This window comes from Chroicocephalus ridibundus, chromosome 10 (genome assembly GCF_963924245.1).
Source record: "Chroicocephalus ridibundus chromosome 10, bChrRid1.1, whole genome shotgun sequence".
Taxonomy (NCBI): Eukaryota; Metazoa; Chordata; class Aves; order Charadriiformes; family Laridae; genus Chroicocephalus; species Chroicocephalus ridibundus.
Genome location: NC_086293.1, coordinates 8,967,003 through 8,990,986, shown reverse-complemented (window position 1 = coordinate 8,990,986; position 23,984 = coordinate 8,967,003). Strand labels below are relative to the sequence as shown.

Sequence of the window (23,984 nt, the reverse complement as noted above, 5' to 3'; positions counted from 1 at the left end):
TGCTGAACTCCCGTCAGTGCGGGAGGCTCCGCTGAGGCCAATAAACCACTGACCAGCACTGTCTTTTAAAGCAGAAAGTGGATTCAGAGCTTTTAAGCAACAACTTGAAGATGGACGTGTTGTGGTAGGGAGCTGTCTGTTTGCCCGACTTTCCACTGTCAACACATCAACGTGTTGTGATTTGACCTGGAAGAATGACGGCTCCAGTGAGGAAGCTCAGCCAATTCTTCACATCCACTGTGGCAACCCAGCATAACCATACCCTTGCCACATCCCTGTGTGTCCCCACGACCTGGGTGGAGCTACCAAACCACTTCCCACAGACCAACCGAAAAGCTGAATAACAACTCCTAATCCTCTAAATGATGGGATTAAAACTGTTGACGTGGGAGTAGAGGCCACTGCTTTCACGCCCGGTCATCATGCCCCCTGTTGATCCTGAGCCACGTTCAACAACCACACGAGCCCGACCAGCACCTGTCAGGTGACTGCACCAAAGGGATGCAGAAACATTGAACTTCACAACCAGCACCCATGTCCTGTCTTGAGCCAGACAGCCCTAGCAAAAGCAGCCCCATGCACTTGCTTAATCCGTACTCTGCTGGGATTTCCATTCTGGTTGTGGGAAGACTACAGAGAAAAATCACTGCAAACAGCCGCTTTTGCTTTTTGATCTCTTGCTGGTTTTACAGCACTTGCATCATTTCCTGAAAACAGAAAATTACTCAGTCCCTTCCCCCTAAAAAGTTGCTGCCGTTCCCTTCTCGGTTCTGTGCTCTTGAGACCACATGACCAAAACCCAGGAGGATCGTCAGTGAGGTATCTGCTCACTTCCAGCTTGTACAAATACTGAAGAACTCAAAAATTCTTCTGTGAAACCTGGAAGACAAAATACTTACGTTTATAGTGGTGGCCCAACCAACATCATACAGGCCCTTGCCTTTCTCCAACAGGGCTGGGCTTTAGTGGATGCTGTCCCACCAGCTGAGCTGGGGCCTGGTGCTGCTCCATCACGAGATCCACCTGAGAAATACAGGTGAGGCTCGAAATGCACCTTGCTGCGCAGCGCAGAGCTGCTCCTGCAATCCCAGGAAGGAGAAAGTCCACAGGAGCAAGACCCAGCTCGCCCCGTCTCCACCAGCGCAGTCCAGAGGTGGAAAACTCGGGACCAACTCCCTGTTCCTCACACACAGACACCTCTTGGGCATCTCATCTAATCGTACCCCCTCCAACGGGAGGCAGCTCTGCAGGTGGGGCGGGCCGGGAAACGCTGTGATGGGCCAGTCACACCAACAGTCCAGTGGCCCTGCGCAGAGGTGCCGGGCTCCGGGCGGCTGGGAGGGAGACGGGGGAGGAAGAGTGCAGTGCTGCTCTTCCTCCCCGCTGCCCGCAGAGCAGCCCATTTACCCTCGCCGTGCCCAGGTGCTGTACGGCTGATTATAGGATGAGGTTTGACGACGGGATCTATGGAGAACTTGCTCGAATGTTAAGCTATTAGGGCTCAGCACAGTTTTAACCCACCCCTCTTTTTCTCCCTGCTCCCCCCGCCCCGACCCTTTGGAAACACCCAAATTAGGCCAGTGTTAATAGCTGAGGTCTTTATTTAAAGTTTTTTATATACAGTAAAAGTGCCACAGATAAATCTGCGACAATCAGACAAGACAAATGTAAATCTCTCTCAACAATTAGCAGCTTAAGATCTATAAACTACAGTGTTACGTTCACAAGTGTCATTTCTGTACTTTTCAACCCGTGCAAGTGAGTTTTTCTGTTTATTTTTTTACACTTTTAAAACACACTTACAGCTAAGTCAGTTGCCTACTACTATACCACCTGGCATACACAACACAGACACACAGGGTTTTTAACTCTTTAGCCACATTCAGAATTCACTTAAAAACTGGCAAAACTACCCAATCTTGAACCCCTTTGTAGCTTGGCTTCTTTTGTTATAATGCTGCTTTTTTAATTAAAAAAATGCATATTTTCAAAGCTGAAAGACAGTGCTTTTCTGTCCCGATGCAACGTGTACAGAACTCAACATTTAATCTGATCAGACCCTAAGAATTCATGGGACTGGAATAAACCAACGAAGTAATTGCTGTGAGCATGCTCAGTATCATTAAACTAAACTAATGAGGCTGACAGAAAAGAGAACTTTATAAAATTTAAAATGGTAAATTTTTTTTTGCATCAAAATTTGCTTTCTTTTTTACATCGCAAAAGCAAATGGGGGAAACACGAACTTCATTTGAACCACAGAATTGCAATGAAGAGCTGCTGCTTTTTGAACTAACGCAGTCCATTATATTCTTCCCTTTTTATACGCCAAGTTGATATGTGCTCAACATATCTAAGCAATTTCAGAATCGTTTCAACTCTGAATATGAAACGTCTTGGGAAACATTCCGCAACTCAGAGACGGTCACTAAAAAGTTGACATCCATAGGAAGGCTAATGAAAGGTACTCACACGCACACTCACATCCGTGGCAAAACTGTCTTCTACGTGTCATCCAGAAACGCTTCATCAGGAAAGCAAACACAACCACTTACAAGGAGAGGAGCTTTAAAGCTAGAATCACATTTCCAACAATATAATCATTGTTAAGCTATCAGAAATCATCACAGACCTTCAAAGTGAAGAGGGAGGAAAACCCCAAAACGTTCTGCTAATGCAAAGGCAAAACACATGGCAGTTGTGTCAGGATATGAGAAGTGGATGCAGCATCATACATGGCATTACTGCAGACAACTTTCTGGAATGGAAGGAACTGTCGAGAGAGAAGGAGACAGACAGACAGACAGACATTGTCCAGAACCACACGTACATGGCCTTCACCGAACAGTTTTGAGGTGATAAGTTCCTATTAAGCCTGTGCCTTCTGGCAAATTAGCAATTATTTACTGAAGACAACTCAGAGCTGAGACACTAAATGAAATTAGGACATAAAGAAGAGGAGGGACAAACACTTCCTTCAAACACTACAACCAAGTGGCACCAAGTGTCCAGATCCATTGGCTTTCAACTCCTTCCTGCTTTCACCGCATAAAAACCTACCAGGAGCAATTCTAGTGTGATCAGAACTGAGAAAAACAGAGGTGCAAAGGCCAGGTTTCAGAATAAAGGCAACAAAGCTTTTCAATTACGTGCCAAATCAGTTCTTCGTTTCTGACAAACGCTACGTAATGGGCTACCCATGTCGTCTGAATCAGCTGGAGAAGGGCGGTAAACAGAAGAGAGCGTGGCTGGCGCTGGCAGCACGGTGGAGGGAGGGGATGTTTACGCAATCTGTGCTCTGTCTGCGGCTCTCTGGAAAACATGATTATTTTTGGCTTGAGCCAGTTGCAATTGGCAATTTGTTTTAAGTAGGACAGGAGCAGATTAGTGCAGGTGGCGGCAGGAAGTGTGCTGGGATCCCTGGGGAGAGAGAGGGGTACCTGAGTTTCCTGTGACCATGGCAAAACAAAACACAATCTTCGAAGGAAGGAGGATGGCTGGACGGCAGGGGGCTTGTCTCCGCTGGCAATCAGAAGACCCTCAGGGCAATTAATCTAGTTTGAGGGAATTTCTCAGAACCCAGAATCTGCATCGTAGCAAAAAAAGTCCGAGGGTTCTGTATGTGTGTGTGTGTATATATATATGATGTTCCATATATGTATGATTTTGACTGGTTTAGGTCACTTGGGCAACATTTGGTTCTTAGAGGGAACTTAAGCCTGGAAGGAAGGAAAACAGTAAGATCTAACTAAACACCATAAACGGTTTTGAAAGAGAATCCTGGAGCCTTTTTGGATTTCATGGAGAGGGAAGTTGAATCTTGGCTTTGTTACAGTGACAGGGACACCAGTTAAAAACAAGCAGAGGGAAGGCAGATGCCTTGGGCACGAAGCCTGCCAGCACCAACAGGTCCCCAGCAACAGCACGTCACCACGACTTGAGAGTTACATTTGAAGCTGACGTTTCCTTTCGAGCTTCGAGAAGGTACCGACACAAGTGCTTGCCCCAGGGCTGAAGAGGAGGATGCTCTCTACGTCACAGCTCACAGCTGCAGCGCGCAAAGGTCTCTACACAGACACACAAATGACCGTACCAGAGCCTGACAGGAGGAAAACTTTGGTTTCACTTTTTAAGGGTTTATTTAAAAATTAAATCAGAGATATTTCTGAGACAACCATTCTTCTAAGTGGATTGTTGATTCAGTATTTCTTTCCTTAAAAGAACATGTCTTTTCCCTAAGAAGGCATGAAGAGAAATTCCTTATTCTTATCCTGAGGCCAGGAATGAGAGATGACGTGGAAATGAGGAATACAAACATACTGTCCTTCATATCTGGAGAAAGAAGAAAAAAAAAGAAAAAAAAAGCCCTGCATGACAAAAACGTGTGGAGAAGATAGAGATGTTTTTCATGATGCTGCATCTGTATGCTCCGAGGACAGATAGATGGCGTATGAACAGCGCTGCGCTCCAGACAGGCTGGCACTAGAAACTACTCTCTGCCCTCCTCAAAACTGTTTCAGGACAAGACAGCTCACAATTATTCACGCATTTCTTCATTTGAAAACATCACTTCTTTATTTAAAAGGAAAAAAAAAAAAAACGCAATGACCCTCCCGACCCCTTCCAAAAAAACCCCCAATAATAATAATAATAATTATAATAAAAAATCCTATTAGAAACAATAAGGAAGCACTGAGAGTTTGAGTATTACACTCTTCAAGTATGCTGTTTGGATTTTTTTTTAAATCTGTGAATATACATATATAAAAAAAACCTTAAAAGTGCGACCAAGGGCTTCTGCTTAAAGATAAGTATTTCAAGGACTACTTCAAAATACTGTAGCACGACCGTGCAGTTACTGTGTATGGCATGAGCCTTCCACTTCATACGCTTAGCAAAGTTAGCCAGCCTTAGAGACAGTTCTTGTAGGTCAGGTTAGTACAAACGGTGAACCCAGACGCTGAGCTGGGGGAAGAGATCCACACGTTGCTGTTTTTCTCTTGTTAAGGAAAGAAACCACTCTGAACGCACACGTTTGGACATGGAATGTGAGCAGACTTCACAGTAAAAGTTTAGTGTTACAGGTTTGCTGTGGTACCATCGTTCAAGGCTGTGCACTAGATTTAGCTTTGCTCATCTTAAGCTAACCACATTCTCTCCTTCCTGACAGGTTTAGTACAGTAGTTCAAGCCACAATTTAAATTGCCCATTGGTATGCTCCAAATTTCTGTATTTTATTTATTTCTTTTGTACACTTTAAAGAATCTTAAGATTTGCATCCAAAGAGAACCATGCTACATAAAAATTATCCAGGATTCTCGCCAAAAAGAGTTCTTGAATAAAATCTAAAAAATACTATTGCAATGCATCTTGCAGAGAAAAAACGTTATTCTAAATGTAAACAAATTCACTCGGACACTTTAAAACTTCAGCAGAGTAGTTGCTGACTAATCTTTGCCACGCTTGCTCGCTGAGAGCGCCGGGAGGAGGGCGATGCAGCCAATTCCTGCCGCCATCATCTGGGGGGAGACAAGAACCGTTCCAAGTAGCCGGTGATGGCGTCCCAGTGCTTCCACAAAAAGGCAATGAAAACCACTATAAATAAAGTGCTGAACGTCCTATTGCGAGTCTTCATGAGGGGCACGACGCAGTTGGCCACAGTGGAGACGAAGACGAGGAGGACGGCCATGACAGCCAGGAGGATGTTGATGAACTTCCCCAGCAGGTTCCTGGCCGTGGCGTTCTCCAGCCCCTCCAGCTGCACCACCTGCTGCTGCTGCTGCTGCAGCTCCATCTTGGAGATGCGGGTCTGGCAGGCTTCCAGGGCCTCCTGCGGGCGAGAACACACCGCTGGGTCGCCAGCGCCCCACAAGTCCCACGGCTCTTACCTGACCGGCCAGGCCGGGCCACGGCCACCCTCCTCATGCCTTAGTCACCTCCTGCAGGACGTGAGTCACCGCACCCGTTTCAAATCCTGCAGCAGGAGCAGAGGAAGCTGTGCCATCTCACGGGACTAAGGGTGAGGAGCCCCTCTTTAACGAGGTATTGCAGTTTGTAACACACCACGTCATCTCATTGGCACCAGAGAGGCCGGACAGAGAGCTGACAGGCTGGGCACAAGTCAGGCTTTGTTGACACACACGCTTCAGCTGCCACTTTGTGCTGCCAGCTGCCTGTCCCTGCACACAGCGCAGTCACCTGGGACCTGGGCACCCTTCCTCCTTGCAGCCAGACCCGCAGGGAGGAGGATGCTGACAGCCCCCAGCAAGCAGACAGCCTCTGTCTGTCCAGAAAGGGGGAGGGATGCCCAGTGAGCTGCTCATCTCAGCTTTGCTTCTAAGAGACCACTGAGAGGACAAAGGTGCTGTGTCCAGCCAGCACTCCTCCTCTTCTGGGATGCGCACTCCCAGAGCCTCCCACTTCCATCACTTTCCTTGCAGTGGCTTGTGCTTGTCCGACCCATTCAAGTCTCTAGTCAACCCTGCAGAAAACTTAAGTCAACAAAAGCAACTGATCAAAAAGGCTTGGCCGCATTCTGCTTGCTTAGCGAGCTGCACAAGCTCAGGGAAAGGTCTGAGGAGCACCAGGGCGGGACTGTCCCACTGCTGTCATGGGAGGAAGATCTCCTCCTCCAGACTGCAGCGAGTGTGGCACGGCAAGGGTCAGAGAAAGGAGGTGTCCAGGAGAAGGATGAGAAGCATGAGACTTATGAAACTGCCTCTAGGAAGAGGCAAAGCAGAAGTACATGGAAGGAGAAGACTTCCCTGTACAACACATCTCTATTGGAGCGATTTGCTTTTGGACCTTTCCACCATGCTGAACTTCAAATGGACCAACCCAAGCTGCAGTGCAACACTGCCGACATGCCATGGTGGGCTAGGGAGAAGGAGGAGGGCTTTTAGGGTAATTAATGCAAGGAGACCTTTCTGCTCTTGGAGATACAAAGTTACAACGGTTCCATTAAACCTGCCTCGGAGTTGCCTTTCTCAGACATAAAGGCCAACTTCGGGCCCACCTCGAAGCCTGCAGCAAGCGGCCGCCTCTCTCAGGCTGGTCCCCCCAACAGGAACCAGACCCAGCTCTGTCACTGCTCTGCTGCAACAGCAGCCCATGCTCTTCACTAGTTCTTTATGCGAGAAAACACTTACCTTTTCCCCAGCAATGCTGAGGAACCGTCTGTCCCAATTTCCAGGTTTACACTAAAAGCGCTGAATCGTAAAATGAAGATTAAAAAAAGCTATTGAGAAACCCCCATTTCAATTTAAGTTTTCAACCTTACTTTTTCCTGCCCTGTCAAATTAGAGAGGAGAACAAGACCTGAGTATTGTTACATTCCCCCAAGGGAGAGTCTCCTGTTTACTCTGTCGGAGGCCACGGCACCACTGTCCGCAGACGCCGATTTATTTTAGCCTTAGCTTAAAGGTCATTGTCACCTGTTACATTTCTCTGTCATTGCATCATGCCTGGGGAGGTCAGTGACACGCAGGGCTCGTCTCCATCGTGGCTACGGGGGCAAACCGCTCAGCCCCCGCGGCAGCCGGGGGCCGCGGTGCAGCTGGGATCACAGCAGATCCACATCTCTGCTGGCGCCGGCCCCAGGAGATCACCCACCCAAGGTTCCTCGGGGGCAGCCACAGGGAGAATTCCAACCTACAGTTCTCTGCTCACACTATCAGTATCTCGTGTCAGTGATCAAAACCAAGATGCCTGCTAAAACGAGCACAAGTATGTAAAACGGACGATAGATCTCTTTCCGAATAGGCCTTTCTTTATAAGGTTTGGTGGCTGCTCAGAAGCATTTCCCAGGTCTTTTGCTCTGTGGAAGGCCCTTCAACTCCATAATCTCTGTTTCCATAGCTTTGGTCTTTTGCATACTGAAAGAAACTTTCAGAGAAAATACCTCCTTATTTGGGCAAAACCAACAGAAAGAATTGTTTCCTGACAGTGGATACACAAAGCCATTTTTCCTTAGACATATGTGATCATTGCTCTAAAATTAGTGACACAGAAACACACCCCAGGGTCAGTTCACTGGGAATGATACTGTAAAAAAAAAGTGTTCAGGGCACGGCCCATTAGTTTTGAATACCCTACAAAACCCTGTACAAAAAGTGGATGCAGGCTTCCACTTTGCTACAACTTACTTAAAAACTGCTCTGGAGCAAGTGGCGGGGTCCCTCTGGAGAGGAACCTGCCTGATGGTGACCTGGAGAGACACCCGAGGGACAGAGATGGAATAAAGAACTCGTCAATATGCCGTTTAGCGATAAAGCTACAGGGATTAAAACCAAATAGTGAATCACAGAAGTGAATGAGTTGTGGAAAGAGCAGGTGGAAGTCGGGACTGGAGCGTCCTTGGTTCTGTCACCCACCTGGATGTCCCGCGCTCGCTCGTAGGACTGATAGGCGATTTTCTCCTCCATGCTGGCCAGCTCCTGCTTTAAGTTGAGGATCTCGTTCTGGTGGAGCTCGGTCAGGTCATTCAGCTGCTCTTCCAGTCTTTCGCATCTAGAAATGATATACATAGTACAGTAGCTTTAACGAGAGGAGGACGGCAAAGTTACACCAGTAACAATCGATCAATGAACATCACAGACTTTTTACCCAAAACCAGCGTGGCTGCCTCAGCCGTCACACAAGCTCGCGTTACAATGTAAGGCCCTCTCACTGCCAACTGGGGAAACCCTTTCGCCCAGGACAGGTAATGTTAATCCTGTTTCTATCCTGGGGAAAAACACACAGAGCGGTTAAACGACAACTGTCAAGTGATGCAAGAAATCAAGGACAGAATTAGAATAGAGTAAGTTATTTCCCAAACTTCTACTTAAATCAAATAGTTCCCTTCTAATATGATAAGCTCTGAGGCATTTTCATCTACACTCGGAACAGTAACTGGCATAAAAATGATGACACAGAACTTAAACATGACTGATGCCTCAGAGAACATGCTGGTCCCGTCTGATCTTCACATGTGAGGTCACATGGATGTCTTTGACTTATTTTTTCTTTATCTCTCATGAATGATTCAGCCTAACTAGCAAAGGTCATCACATTATTAATAAGGAAGGCACGTGAATCATTAACCTGCGGGCTTATTTTTCAGTTTGCTGATGGTGAATGGTCTGGGAGCAGTCCTTGGAAAGAGGGCTGTCCAAAAAACTGAGCCACAACCATTCCGAGACATGGGGTTTTGTTTCCCATTGAGGGAGTTTTCAGTTTACTTCAACGTTCCAGATGTTATTTTGCTCCATATTGTTATATTTTAACACTTTCGAAATACATTAGGGGTACTTTGCATTTGTACGTAGGCACTTCATTTTTGGAATTTCAAGTCCAAATTTACAAGCAACTCATGCTTCAAGACCCTTTTAAAATCAGGGAAGTATTTGTATTCCTTCCAAAAGGGAAACACACGGAGGGGGCTTGGCCATAGCTCAAGGGTCGGGAGAGGTGAGCTGTGTGCCATTGAACCATCCTCTTCCTCCCGCTTCCCGCTGGCTTCGCATTCGTGGGTCATTACAAGCGACAGCTGATGGCGACTAAGGTTTGGGTGCAGCTACTGTGGCCTTGGGGTTTTCCCACTCTAACTTCCACTGACTGAAGTCTTCTCATTGTAACAGCACAGAAAAAGCTTAGCGTATAGCTCTTATCATCTGACCCTTGGTACTAATAACTGAGAAATTTCTAAGGAATCAAACACAGAGATAATTCCTTGTTTTAATTTCAGTTCCCCTCTGACTCCATCTGAATTTAATTTATACACACACATGCATAAAATGAATAAACAAAGAATTTAATCACAAGTTCTGAAACTATGATAAAAATCTCGCTTCCATTTTTTTTTTTTTTTCAAGATTTTTGGTTCTTCACAAGCTAAATACTCAGAACCTGTAGGCACGAGCTAGCCTTTAAAAACAGTCTTGGGGTCTTGTTTTTAATTGAAAAGTCTAAAGAGAATTTTCATTTACATTCCCAATGGAGTATTGCTTTAAACTAAGAAGGAGCCAGACTCAGCACGACAACGTCCAACACTGAAACACACGTGGTCAACCCTCAGCGAGACTGGGACAACCCCGCGGACGGGGCTCAGCCCGGAGAGGTGCCACAAGAGCTGCGCAACCAGGCAGGACGCGGAGAGAACTGGTTTCCCAGGAACAACAAGCTGCAGACAAGGGAATAGCCATGTGAAGACGGGCTAATGAAGAAGGAGCCCAGATAATTAATATTGCCATTTGTTCCCACCCAACTTAAAAACAAACCAACTTGCCGACAACCAAGAAATCACAACTGAACCCGCTCTAAGTCCCAAAGGCAGCATAAATTACTTGAAATATATTCAGTTTGTTAATATATTACAAAATTCTCCAGTGGGTTTGTTACACAAAAAGGGACTTAAGCATTTCTGAAAATATCATGATTATGCCTTTTAACCTCCTCCCACATAAACGCCCTTCATAAAACAGCTGTTGCCAAGCAGCTTAAATCCTGTTCTCCAACAAGAAACAATTGTATTTTAATAACTTCAAACCTACCTCAATCTACAGGAAACATAAGGAAACCCTGCAAATCCGTATAGTTAAGAGTTTAGGCATAACATGATTAGCAGAAGGGCTGGCTCCCATCCTCCCTGCCCTGAACGCCGGGCCGACGGCTCGTTCCCAACCACCCTCCACTTCCCTGCTCGACCCCGCAGCTTTTGCAGTTTGCACCCAAGAATCATCTGCATGCTCAGAAACTGGTGCATCAGGCAACTGCTTGAATTGGGTTATTAAAAAAAAAAATACAATAAAAAAACAACCTACCCAGACTTATTTTTGAAATTACACTTCCTCCATTCATCGCCTTCTCACCCCTTGCCCCATTATCTACAATTTAGAATTATTTTTTTTCCCTGCTGTTTTCTACTGGTGTTCAAATTTGAAAAGCTAAGAGGGGTTCATGTGACGTAAAGGGCCCAAGACCAGGGTTCTCCTGTTGAAGGATGGCTCATAGTTAACCCAGAGGTACTACAAAAATAAAAGGGATAGGGCACCTGTCAAGAAGGTTAAGATTATACTCGCACTTCCCTCTCTAACATGCAAGCACCAGTGTCTACGCAACAGATTCTCAACTCGTCTGTGAATACAGCAGTGCCTTGAATGATCAAATCCCACTTTATTCCAGGTACAAAAAATGCCTCATTAGAGCCCAAGAATTATTTTTTCACTAGCTAAAGTGTGACATTTCCTCTTAAAATTACTAGCCTCTAGATTAACAAGCTGCAGCACAGGAAGTTTTCTGTGTAACAGACTAGTGCCAACTGTCACGAGCATCTCCTCATCGGGGCTGGGACACTGCTGGGGAGCTCGGCTGAAGCAGGGGATATGGGTACACGTCACTGAAAGAAGCCAGACCGGATTTCCACACCTTTTCTGGGCCTCGCGGTTTGGGAATCAGGGAACTGACCTGAAAAAGGCTAAGAAACACAAGTACGACCATCTCATTTTTTTTAAAGAGCATTAAGGCATTTCAAAGTAACAGCTGCAAAATACACGGCTAATACAGCCTGTGTAAGGGAGAGTCATGATGATAAAGACATTTTATCTGCACTCAGTAAGTGCCCTGCCAAGTAAAGAAACTCTGACAGAACTGATGCTAAAAGACCTTCTCAATACAGGGTGAATGGAGTCTGATACCTCTCTTCAAGCATCTCTCAAGATGGACCTTTTTTTTTTTTTTTTTTATAACTACGTCATACCAAATCTCATCTGATCTTTATTTTTATGCTGCTGAACACACCGCTTTCAATAGTGGAGCGACAGCTAAAAGCAATTACCTATCTGCAATATACTGCACATCTCGTGTCTAGGCGGCACAGGAGGGCCGGGGCTGGCTCCCGCACCATGCCGAGCCTCCAGCTCCGGAGCAGCCCTGCGGAAGGCAGGAGAGCTTTGCAGCACGTTCCCACGCTCCCACAGCTGGGCCAGGGCCCCCTCGACCCCCCACGCTCCAGAGCGGCCTCTGCAGCCCTTCGCACCTCACAGCTTCACCGCGTTTGGTCTGCTTTATAATCAATCATAAGAACAGAGTGGAGTCCAAGACTCCAGCAAAAATCAGGTAAATGAAAGCACCAGCGTCCAGCGTTCCAGCCGACGGATTTCTCCTGACAGGAACGTGGGAGACCTCAATGCCCTTTCCAAGGATGCCGGGCTTGGGAAGAAACCCAAACCCTCGGACTGGCCACACGCCAAGTATGTGAGCTCATGATTTCACCGTGTACAAACAGGTTCCTAAAGGGACACGCAAGATGAAAATACTCAGCAGGAACTTTATTTCAGTCTCGATAGCACAGAAAGTCCCCACTCCTATCAGTAAACAACCGCCACCTTCCAGCCGATGAGATAAGCAGAGGCTATTTGGGCGCCCGCTCCCGGTGCAGAAGAAAACACAATGAGGCCAAGGCGCCGCCAGAATCTTCCTTCCTGGATGAGTCAGCCCCGGTGGCACGGCATGGAGCTCGGACCGGCACGTGCTGCCAGCCGCTACCACAGCACCGTCACTGCCCGCACCGCCACTGCCCACCCCACAGCGCCGGGCACCGCAGCACCGCCACTGCCCGCAGTGCCGGCAGCAGAACCGGAGCAACCGCACCAGCCAGCCCCCGCCCCGCAGCCCACACCGGCACCTACGTGGATAGATAGGCAAGGTCTGGACACAGGGAGAGGGAGGGAGGAGATGGAGGAGGTGATGGAAAACCTGCGAGGGAAGACACGGCTGGTAAAACAGAAACTGCACCAACATGGAAGAAAAAAAGATCAGAAGCTGCAAAAAAGGAGAACATCTAAGAAAGAGGGAAGGGGCAAAGATCAGGTGAGAACATGTCACGGCACCTGCTTTGTTCCAGCTTCCAGGTACAACAGACACACTCAATGCTGCTCTATGAGCAAAGACTTCTCCAAAATACTTCATATTTTAAGCTCTAAGTGAACTCAGTGCTTGTTTTCAAAAGCTTCCCAGAAATAGAGCAAAGTTATGCGGTATTTATAGCTTTTAAAGCAAGTTATGATTAATTTGAATCCCCAGCCTCCCAGCTCCAAACCACAGCCTCCATTCCCATCGTTTTCCTGAAGAGCACAGAGGAAGGAGAGGGGTTCCCAGCCAGGGGAAGAGGTGCTGGCCCTCTCTACCCGCGCGCACATCACATAACCCTCCTGTTCTCAGGGTGATGTTGGCTTTTATCTTCACGATGTTTTAAAATACAAAAAATATCCAACAAGAATCTAGATTTGTACAATAAGGCACTAATCTGTGATTAGCCCACGAGCTCTTTGCAGACAGTGCAGTTACCGGCTCACCCCAGAAAGCCTACAGAGACAGGGGCACTGCATGTGGTGTAACTGCTCCTTTGTAAAGGTCACACCTTTAATTAATTTGCATCAACATTCCAAATAGCAGGTCTAAATTACTATCTTTTCAAGCACTTATCGGTCAAATAGAGATTCTCCCGGGAGCTTTTCACTGCAGGCTGCCTTGGCTAGCGGTTAGGCTCTGGGCGCTCGGGGAACGTTGACAGCACCTGACAGATAGGACTTCGCACTGCACCAGCATGAGGAGCTAATGTGAACCTTGATAAATGGTTTCAGGGAATAACTAGACACTTCAGCTGACAACATCCATCAGTCCCCACGGTCCTCTATTGTACTTTCAGGCTGCCCCTTCAGCTGTGCTGTGCTTGCATACAGCGTTCCACCGTGAATGGCCGCCGCTGTGCCTGTGAAACAACAACCCACACAGCAGCAGACAACAGGACCCCTCTCTGCTGGGGAGCGGAAGACCAGACTCCGCATCGCTTCGTTATGTGAATTCATGACAATGAGGCACCAGGAACCAAAGTTGCTGTGCTGGGCGCCGGTTTCAGTCAAATCGCTGATTGTTGCAAAGCAGGACTAGAGAGTGGCGCTGGCCTGGCTTTGTCTGCCCAAGCTTTGCAAAGCACACAGAAAGCTTGCTGTCTCTACCAGTTCCTAGCAGGCTAAGCCTTTCCAAATGTTTTTCCAATGACCTGGCACCAGCATGTCTGAAGAGCTGTAGGGCACCTGCATGCCGCTCTGTGCAAACCACTGCAGCAAGCGGTGCCTCAGACAGCCGGTCCCTACGCCGGCAGCTCTGCCGAGCTCAGGGTTGTGCTTCACATGGCTGACGTGACCAAGGCCACAAGCAGCCTCATTACAAGAGCCTGCCATCCTCCATCAGAACGAGGAGTTCGGCTCCTTACGTTTGTTATTTAAAGTTAAAAAAGCACAGTTTAAGAGTTTTATTTAGACTGCCGTGCCCTGAGCGGCTAAAGGGCAGCTGGTAACTCTTCCCTCTGGAGCCAGGGAACAAGCCCTTGCTCCCAGCGTGTGACGGGGAGGACGGGGACACCAGACACTGCTGGACAGGTCAGGGCAGGCTGCTGAGAGCTCTCTCCCAGGGAAGGTTCCCTCAGCGCCTCTCATGGGTTGCTTTCCCGGGGGACGTGGGGGCAGCCCCAGGGTGGTGGGAGGAGGTGGCTGTCATACTATGCTGTCACCTCTCCCCTGCGGCCTCAGCAGGAGCTGGCAGTACTGCAGCTACTCCTCCGCCCTTCCACTCCTTCCAGGAAGGCTGATGGAAACATGGGCTACCCACTTCCAGAGCCACAGGACTTACATGACAAGGGCACTGCCAATATCTGGCATTTAATTTAACTTCATTTCATTGAACCCTGCCACTGCGGGGCTGAGCGGAAAAGGGAAAGGGATATCCTAGTTTTGGCAGAGGGGCAAGATCATGTCTTTTTGGAGAGCCCTGAGAAAGCTGCATATTTCTTTCTCTGGCAGACATGGGTCTGAGTGCCGGAGAAGGCAGCGTCAGAATACTGTCCACATCTAGTGCCCTGTCTCTTGCCTTGACCCAAACCTTTGCAGGATTTTGGAGGGCAAAGCACTGTCTGGATAACAGTAACTGCATCAGTGTACTCCTGGTCTTTTGGGGACACCTTTCTAAACCTGTTTGTCTTGACTTTTTATCTTGGAAACACTATGAAATAAGCCATTTTCCTTGCTATTTCTTTCTTGTACAGAAAGGGAGATGAGCAGCAAGATAACAATAGATACCAAAAAGACAAACGCTGGGAGGGCGAAATCATGAGAAGACAGCAGAACCTCCCATCTGAATCAGGCTGCTGGGAACAGCTGCTGAATTGTACTATCCCGGACTCCGGTGCTCTGCAACCCACAGTATTGAATTCTGAAACAAAGTACAAAAGTACGTACCTGTACCGCTCCTCCTGCAGAGTCTGCATTATTAATGAGTAATCCCTCTGATAGCGAACCTTAAGGTCCTCAAATGATTCTTCCAGTCTTGCCTGTGTCTCTCGAATTTCTTGAATCTCATGCAGTATTGCATCAAACCCTGAGCTCTGCATATCCAGAGTGTTTGTTTTGGAGCTAGAAGCTCCCACAGGGCCCCCTGTTGTGCTGTTGGCTCCCACTGAGCCCGACGTGGCACTGGAGCAATCCTCTTCACTGCCATATTTTGGGCTCGACTGAAAGTTCTGAATAACACCTAGAGCCTTGCCTCCCGTCCCATCTTCCTGGCCTTCTTCTAAGGAGTCTTTCAGATTGGCAATGTTGTCTGCGCTCCCAAACTTGTTCCTTATGAGGGAAGCAATCTCCCGGGGTTTGGAAACCACAGCTCCTGCTGCTGAATGGGTGGCTTGGGAGAAACTGGAAAGCCCACCTTTTACGCTGTCGACTACTCCCTCACTGAAGCCAGTGACTTTTGCTCCAACATCTTTCAAACCCTGATGCATATCCCTGAAGACATCCTTTGGCTGCCGAGGGATCCCATTCTGCTCAATCTCTCGCAGTTTTCGATGGTAATGTTCTAGTTTCTTCTGCAGCTGCAAGATGGTCTGGGCTGACTTTTGATTTTTCTTCTCAAACACTTGCTTAATGCGGGCGCTCTGTTGCTTGTCTGCATTGTTGGCCAGTTTCAGGTACTCTGCCACGTTGTCATCACGGGCCGTTTGTTCGATTTTGATCTGCTCGGTCAACTTCAGTATCTTCTGTTGCAGGTGTGTGATAGCCACTTTTGTCCGCTGGGGATCTGGGGTCCCATCAACAGAGTCCGCGTTGATGCTGCCATCGGTGCTCGAGGCCACTGCACTGGAGGTCTGCGCGAGGCTGCTGACTTCCAATCGCTCGATCTGGGCAGGGAGAGAAAGAAACGTAAGTGCTGATCACCAGCTTCACTAATACAAAAACTTTCCTTCCTTGCGCCAACCAACTCGACAAGTGGATGTAATTCTGCAAACTGCACCTTTTTCCAGCTGGCCAGGGTACGGTACCAATCAACAGAGCTCCATGTGCTTTACAGACATCTAGTAAAAGCTGAGAAAAAAGCAAAACCCCACGTACTTAAGCCAACTTAATGGCCTCAAACAACCAAAGCCTCAAGCACAAAGCAAGACAGGGCACCCCAGTTCAGCAGGCTGAGTTCTGGGGAGTTTTGGTGTAAGACCAGTAGCTCCATCAGCTAGGGAGTGAGCCAGAGAAGGTGACTGGGAAAGAGGAAAAGCCACACGGATCAAGTACTCTGGAATCGAGTTACTCCCAGTGCTCCGTCTGCTCGTACGAAAGCGAGCGATAACGAAACTCATCGGAACACAGGGGATGTGCTAAGGTCGGTGCTCCAGAGGAGGCCGGGAGCCCTGTGCCCGCCCCGCGGCTGCGGGAGCCCTGCCCGGGCCGGGGGAGGCACCGGCTTCCGAAGCACAAACCCCTTTTTTAGCCCAAGAACAGTAAAACGCCATTTCAGCGGGGACGAACCGCGGAACGCTCACTCCGGCGCGGACCTCGCCGCGGCTGGCGGCAGGACGGGCCCGGTGACACCGCCACACGTCGTCGTCCCCCCCCCCAGCCTGGCCCGGCCCGGCGACCGCCCGTGCAGGGGACACCCCCGGCCCCGCGCTACCTTGGCCCGGCGGAGCAGCAGCGCCCGCTCCCAGTGCATGGCTCCGGCCGCGCCGCCCGCATGGCCCCGCCGCCGCCGCCGCGCCCTACCTGCGCCCGCCGCGCCCCCCGGGGGCGGGCTGCGCCCGGACACGCCCCGGACACGCCCCACCGTGGGAGGGACGGGCGGCCGCGCGCCCCGGAGCGGCGGCGGGGCAGAGCCGGGGGCGGCGAGAGGCGGGCAGCGCCCGGCCGCTCCGCCCGCCACCGCCCCGCGCGGTGATGTCCGGCAGCGTTCTGAAAGGTGACGTCTAAGAACGACGCTGGGGACCATGGACAAAAAAACAACCCAAAACCCCTGTTGTTGTTGTTGTTTGTTGTTGCTTTCAAGCCACGCAAACCCAGCCCGGCGCCCGCAGAAGCGCTGGGTGAAGGGGCTCCCGTTCCCCCGCAGCACCCAGCGGCGGGATGCGGGCGCCGGGCAACGCCCCAGGGGATCCTACTTCAACAGCTACCAGCTCACGCATGGCTCACCCCAACGCAGAACACCCCTTCCACGCTTCTCTCGTGAATACACACTTTACAAACCAAAAAACGCTATCGGAGTTAATCCCTCCCTCTCTCTGGTTTCAATATTCTGTATTTATGATTTATCGCCACACAACTCAGGCCCCGCGGGAGAGGCAGCACCGGCCGGCGCCAAGCAGGGTCAGCAAGGCTCCTGTCCGCAGCCTTACAGCGAGGTTCTCTGCGCTGTCACACCAAGAGGAAAAACAATGAGACACATGGAAAACTCAACCCATTCATTTTCCAGAGGAGTTCAGTTGCTGGAAACCACAGACTATCAATTTTCAGTCTGTAGTGACTGCAGAAATATCAACTACTTTCTTAAGCAGGTTTAGTTGTAGAAACCCTGATCTCTGGATAGATTAATGGAAAATTAGTGCCGAGAATTCGTATTAATCAGTGGGACCAACAATATGCATGAAATTGGTACTGCACAGAGAATATCCCATCCTTCAGCTCTAGAGACGTAGTAGTAGTAGTAATGGTAGTACACTGGAGTAAGTACACTGTTGGAAAAATACCTCTTCTTGGAATTTGTAATTTCATTAAGATTTTCCCAGGATTGCCACTGATCTGATTTCTTTGTACAGTCTGGAAGGTCCTGCGTGCGCAGGGCACGGCTCCAGGACGTTCCTGCCCAGCTCCTCCCTGCCAACAGCTCGCAGCTCGGTTCACCGCTTCCCCAGCCTGCCCTAATCCCTCCAGCACCACAGCGCAGGCTTTTCTATTCAGCACACTGACACAATCTTATTACTCCTCTTAATTGCCTTACAAAACAAGCTGGCTTCTCAAAAAGTACCCCATCAGTCCATTTGTAACGATCTGTACCTACTCAAGAGGAAGGAAATTCTAATATTAAGGGCAGATGAAAAAAAGAGAGATGAAAGTAATTTGAAATAACTGATTATTTTTTTTTTCATAAATAAATATTGTTGTACCTGGACAGTGAAAAGCTGAGCGCAAGCAGGGCTGACCCAGTACCAAACTGCTGGGCTGCCAGCTCTGCCACGGCACCCGTCGGCTCCGAGCTGAAATCTGCACATTTCAGCACTTTGCAATAAAGAGTTTCTATTGGCTTAACTTACTCCCAGTTGTGTCTCATGTGCGTGTGTGTGTAATTCATATAAATTATACTAATAGCACACTCTTCCTCTCAGACATAAGTTTTGTGAGAGAAAAAATTTGTAGAAACTTTCTCTTCCTCTCTTTTAAAGTTAATCAACTTCAGCATGTCTCCTTGGGTTATCTTCCTATACATGTGACAGAAAATAAACCAGAACAGCTAGAGTAGGATCAATCATGTTGGGATTATTACTTGAGAATCACCAGCTGTGTGGATATTATCCTGGAATAACAAGAAGGGGTTTTTCCAATTAAAAAGGCAAACGGCTGTACGAAGTGCTATTCTGGAACAGAACTGAGATAATTTAAGCACTTTGTCCATATCGACGAGGCTTTAGAAAGGGCAGACTCAGCACAAACCGGGTCCCTCAGAACACTGGGAAATGCTGGTGCCATATTATTGATTTAAGATGACTGGCAATCTGTCCTGAAACGATGCTGGTAATTGAAATACTGTAATGGTCAATGTTGGTATAAAAATAGGGATTACAATTCAGTTAGTCCGTCTCCTTGCAATACAATTTTCCAGTCTATTGACCCAGTCCAGATGGGGTGGACCTGCATGGCCGCCCACCAGCCGCTGCGCTGAGAAGTGCCCTGGCCTGTGCCATGAGTCCAATGAAATCAGGTGAGGACCTTCTGCTTTCTCCCCCTCAAGATCTTACCAAATCCCTAGCACTTCTAACGCTGTCAGGCTTTTCTTGCTTTAAAAGTTTTCCTATGTACCTGTTCTGCAACACACAGCCCAAAGAGAAGCTATGATTTTGCCTGGTGTTGCTGAAGACTAAGCACGACGGTTCCTCCGAAGGTGTTTCACCCTTCTTTAAAAAAATGACTGCAGTGGACGCACATACCAGAGACCATCCACCAAGACCACCAGTTGTTTTTTCAAGCAATGAGGGCAGCTGGCTTAGGCAAGCGGCAGAATTCGGAGCCAGTCTGCTGCATGGAGATCGCTCAGCTGCTTCCACCGCCCTTACCTGGAGTTTTAAAAACGTGCCTGAGGAGCATCATGTTACTTGGAATAAAACACACCGGGCAAGGTGAGAGAGGGGAGCTGAGGATGAGAGCTGCGGCGAGCAGCCCCGGCAGCAGGTAGCCGTGGCCCAGCCGTGGGTCAGTCACCTCCTGCTCCTCCCCACGGGCAACCGGGAGCAGCCAGAACTCAGCCCCAAAAATTCAGAGGTTGTTTTGTTCCTTTTCCCCACTGTGCTAAAGGCAGCACAGTGATAAGAGCAGAAAAATCCAGGAGACTCACAGAAAATCATAGGTTTCAGACTTCCTGTTTGGAAATGTGCCTCATTAGCAGCGTCATTAGCCACGGCTGGTGCGGGGACAGCATGGCCGCTTGGCGGCCACTCGCCTGGCACGGACAGATGGTCCCCTGCCTCCGGCACGCACCGGGGTGGAGACCTGCAGCCTCCGAGGACAGACACAAGACAGCTCATTAATAAATAAGATCTCTAATTAACACCTATAGGGAATGAAAAAATCAAGGGGAGAGTAAAAGCACATCCTTCGTGCCCGGCCAGGTCTGCAGTGACGGCGCCCACAGGCCCGTGTCGGACCCCACCAGGCTGGGACCCGCTGACCGGCACCTCGCCAGGCCACGGTGACACGGGGGAGCATGGAGGGCCCTCTCTGATCCCAGCCACGAAGTGAGGGCCTGGGTGCTTGTTCTTTGTATGCCCAGAACACCCCTATTAACAGAATGCTCGATATAGGTAATTACTTTTCACTTCCCTCCAGTCTCCTTACCCTTTCAGCTGGACGCAGAATTCTGTGCTGTCTTTTTAAGAGGTATGAAACTGAGAACCCGACCCTACGGCTGTAAAAAAACCAGAAGTCTCGATACAGGGACAAGGCTGTTAATCTCAGTGGCTTGTAATTACACTGTAATTTCTCATTTGACCCTGCATTTTTTCCTCATTTCTTTCTACTTCGGTATTTGTACAGTGCAAAAAATGTACTGAGGCCATTAGGCCTCATTATCATTACAAATCTGCATTGAACCACCTAAATGCACGTCTGTACGCATGTTTGTAGGAAGCCATGCACAGAATCCCCGTGCGGTACAACGGAGAGATATTTAAATACCACGAGTTACTGTGAGGTACCTTCAACGTATTCAATTAAATGCAATCGACAGCCAGAAGTCACCTCCCTGCGTGACACCTGCAGCACGTGATTCTATAAACAGCTGAGTCAGGGTGGTATCAACCCAACCGTCCCGCGAGCAGCCAGCGTGTAGTGTCCCTGCTGCACCCGATACGGATACAGCATATTGCAAAACAAAGTAAACAAAAAAGGTAATACAAATTACTCTGGTGACCCACCTGGGTGATGCAATAAGCTATTTATGACCTACAGTTGAGAGCGCTTTTTCTAATGCTTTGCTTTTGAAAGGATGTCACAGAATCACAGACTGGCTGAGGCTGGCAGGGACCTCTGGAGGTCATCTGGTCCAACCCCCTGCTCAGGCAGGGCCACCCCTCCAGGACCATGTCCAGGCGGCTTTTGAGTATCTCCAGGAATAGCAATTCCATACCCACATATTACATTTGTGGATATCTCTGTAATAAAAATTTGGACCTGTAACCCTTTTCATCTGACTGCTGCAACGCTGCCACACATTGGCTACTACCAACTCTTTGGCTCACTACTTATTTCAAATTGCATGTTTGTATCATCGCAAATCCTGCGTAACAGCATATGTAAAGGAGAAGATTTCTGTTCATTCACCTCAATTAAGTACAGAGAGAAGATACAACTACTGCTGCACTGAACCATCTCTGGAAACACAACCCTCTGCTCCCCTGTGGATTCACTTTGGAACCCCCCTCAGCAGTGCCCAGCGCTCGTAGATGCTCCTGGCTACGAAACACAGGCCTTGGCTTTACTGACAAGAAGATACAGAAGAAAAAACAAAGAACAGGTCCAGTGTGATTCCTCAAGACACACTGTGCAGGCATCCTGCAAAAATGTTATTGCCCAATTGTATCTTCAGAAACTACAGCAGCTTTGCATTTTAACAGGCTTCCAGGCACTCACCCTCGGAAGCTGCTGGTCATCGCTGCCAGCAACTGTTTGAGCTGTCCCTGTTCGCTCCTAAATCCAACCCAGAACCAGACCTGGCTCAGGGAAGCACACAAACAGATGGACACCTCAAGGAAGTCTTGCTGCGTGTTTTTCATAGTAGAGCTAGCTCATGCGTTAGGTTATAATTTGGGTTTCCAAAAGAAACCATCTTTGCCTGTGGGCAATTAACCCTCAAACCGTCAGGAAGATCAGCCTGGTTATGGCAAACACCCCACTGTGCAAAAACAAAAATGAAAAATGACCCTGAAAAAAATACAAGAAAAAATTCCAGTACAGTCCCTTTGCCTGCCTAAGATCACAGCTGGGGCAAGGAACCGCCACTGGTAACACCAGGAGGAAATGGCTTCACGCCTTACTCACAGCAGTTAAACAGCGGTGAGTGACGACGCCTGCAGCACGTGTGCGCTCACGGCACCTCTGCCAAGCCAGAACCGGGCGTGCAGGCAGGGTGGAAGATGCTGCTGCCACGTGACGACGTCCTTGCTGTATCAGAAAGGACCGCACGTGGATCCGTCCCCACCATCGTCACCTGCTGCCGAGGGAGCTCTGGGACAGCCCCTGTTCGCATGGTGTGATGGCCGATCACGGTGCCTCCAGCCCGGCAGAGCTCCCAGATCGAACACCCTGCCCGGGCACTGCGGGGAGGGAAACGCTGCCCTTGACCGACCGAGTCCGGGGCAACCACCCGTCAGAGTCACACCTTGCCCACCCATGGGCATCACCGAGCGCTGGCAGCGGTGGGGGGAAGGCACGGGCCACCAGGCCGGTCCCTCGGGCAGCACCGGGCACCAGCTGCTGCAGGGGACTGACGCAGCACCGTGCGACGTCTCCCTGAGGGTGTCAGCTCTGGCTCCTTTTTTAAAAACCCAACTGCCACCACAGACCTTACCTTCTTGACCTCAAACCTCTGAAATCTTGAGAAAAGGTATTTTTGAATGCACAAGAGTAAGGCTCAGTGGTTTGATTCAGTAACGGTTTTCCAAAGCTACAGAGAAGTCAAGAAGAAAATAATCAGTGCTGGTCGGATAAACAGGGCACTGACACCAACATTACGGGCAAGGCAAGTCCAAGGGAATGAGTAAAACAATCTGAATGGAAAAACAGGGAAGAACTGAACTACACCCAAGAGCTTGCAGTAACTTGATTTTTGAGGTGAAAAAGGATGACACAGCAAAAGATACGGCCAAAATAACATTCACGGATGTTTATTTTAGCAGCTGCAGATTTTTAATCAAGGGGGGACTGCCAATCGGGCCAGAAGTCACAATAATGAGGATAGGAAATGAGGTAAAGCTGAACAAAAATTAAGTATAGGAACTGGGAGGAGAGGGTGGATTTGGAAACAAGTTTATACAAGCTTTTATCAGAAAGTGACCACATAAAATGAAAGGTCTTTTTTGGTTTTGTTTTTGTTTAAAAAAACCACCTCATTTTGATTCCCCCAGTATGTCTGAATCACGTCTCATTACCTTAAGCACAAAATGATTGTTAACACTTCCCAGGGAGCAGCTTGGGAGTTTTTTTATGCTTCAAGCTGCTATCTGATAAATACAGATTATTATTAGACCTTACATATTCATTTGTAAGGAACACGGTTTAATTTTCAGATTGCAAGTTAAATTTGACTTGCAAAGCAATGGAGCAAACTGGGTCTGGAGTCTGGGAGGACAAACGTCTCTGCGTGATCTCTCCCCACAGAACAGCCACATGCGAGAGCAAGGACTTCTCCCCCTTTTTGGGAGATTTTTCTCTGTTGAAGTTTAACATGCGAGTCATTTCCAAGTATTTAGTCTGAAGGGCTCCTGCACATGAGCACAACTACGGCACTTTTATGCTTATTTAATTTCTTTTTATTTATTTTCAGTTGTAGTATTTCCTGCAGGTACAACACAGAGTGTGACTGACTGGAAGCAAAATTCATCCTGGAAGCAGTATTTCGGAGTTGCTCCTATCAACAGTTTATACGAAAAGATAAATATTTCAGAACAGCAGAGTTCATGTTTCCTGTGAACATATTTCTTTGTCATTCCTGTATAGCATTTCTTGACTTATTGTTCCCGCATTTAAAGCCTTTCTAATATAACATGGACATAGTACATCAGCTAATATGACACTTCGCCAGAAAGCCATGCAATAGAGCTGGCTTCAGAGATTCCTGTTCAAACGTAGCTTGTTGTTTAGCTCCACGTGCTCCCACATTAGCACCCATTAAACCATGAGAGAGTTCCAAGTGCAAACTGA

The 23,984-nt window shown here is 48.4% G+C and overlaps 1 protein-coding gene across 10 annotated transcripts in view; it reads right to left on the bottom strand.

Moving 5' to 3' along the window:
• Window positions 1–1,577: 1,577 nt before the first annotated feature.
• Window positions 1,578–23,984, bottom strand: part of TMCC1 (transmembrane and coiled-coil domain family 1) — a 101,667-nt gene continuing 79,260 nt past the window's right edge. For 8 of the 10 annotated variants that reach the window (XM_063347631.1, XM_063347633.1, XM_063347632.1 and 5 more), the window contains 3 exons: window positions 15,276–16,210; window positions 8,373–8,508; window positions 1,578–5,830 (listed from right to left, as the gene is read on the bottom strand). In XM_063347631.1, the coding sequence (XP_063203701.1) occupies window positions 5,516–5,830; window positions 8,373–8,508; window positions 15,276–16,210 (1,386 nt within the window). In that variant the 3' untranslated portion in view covers window positions 1,578–5,515. Of the gene's footprint in view, window positions 5,831–7,148; window positions 7,209–8,372; window positions 8,509–15,275; window positions 16,211–16,977; window positions 17,127–23,984 lie in introns of those variants that run through there. The other 2 variants (XM_063347636.1, XR_010072722.1) reach the window with 2 other exon arrangements.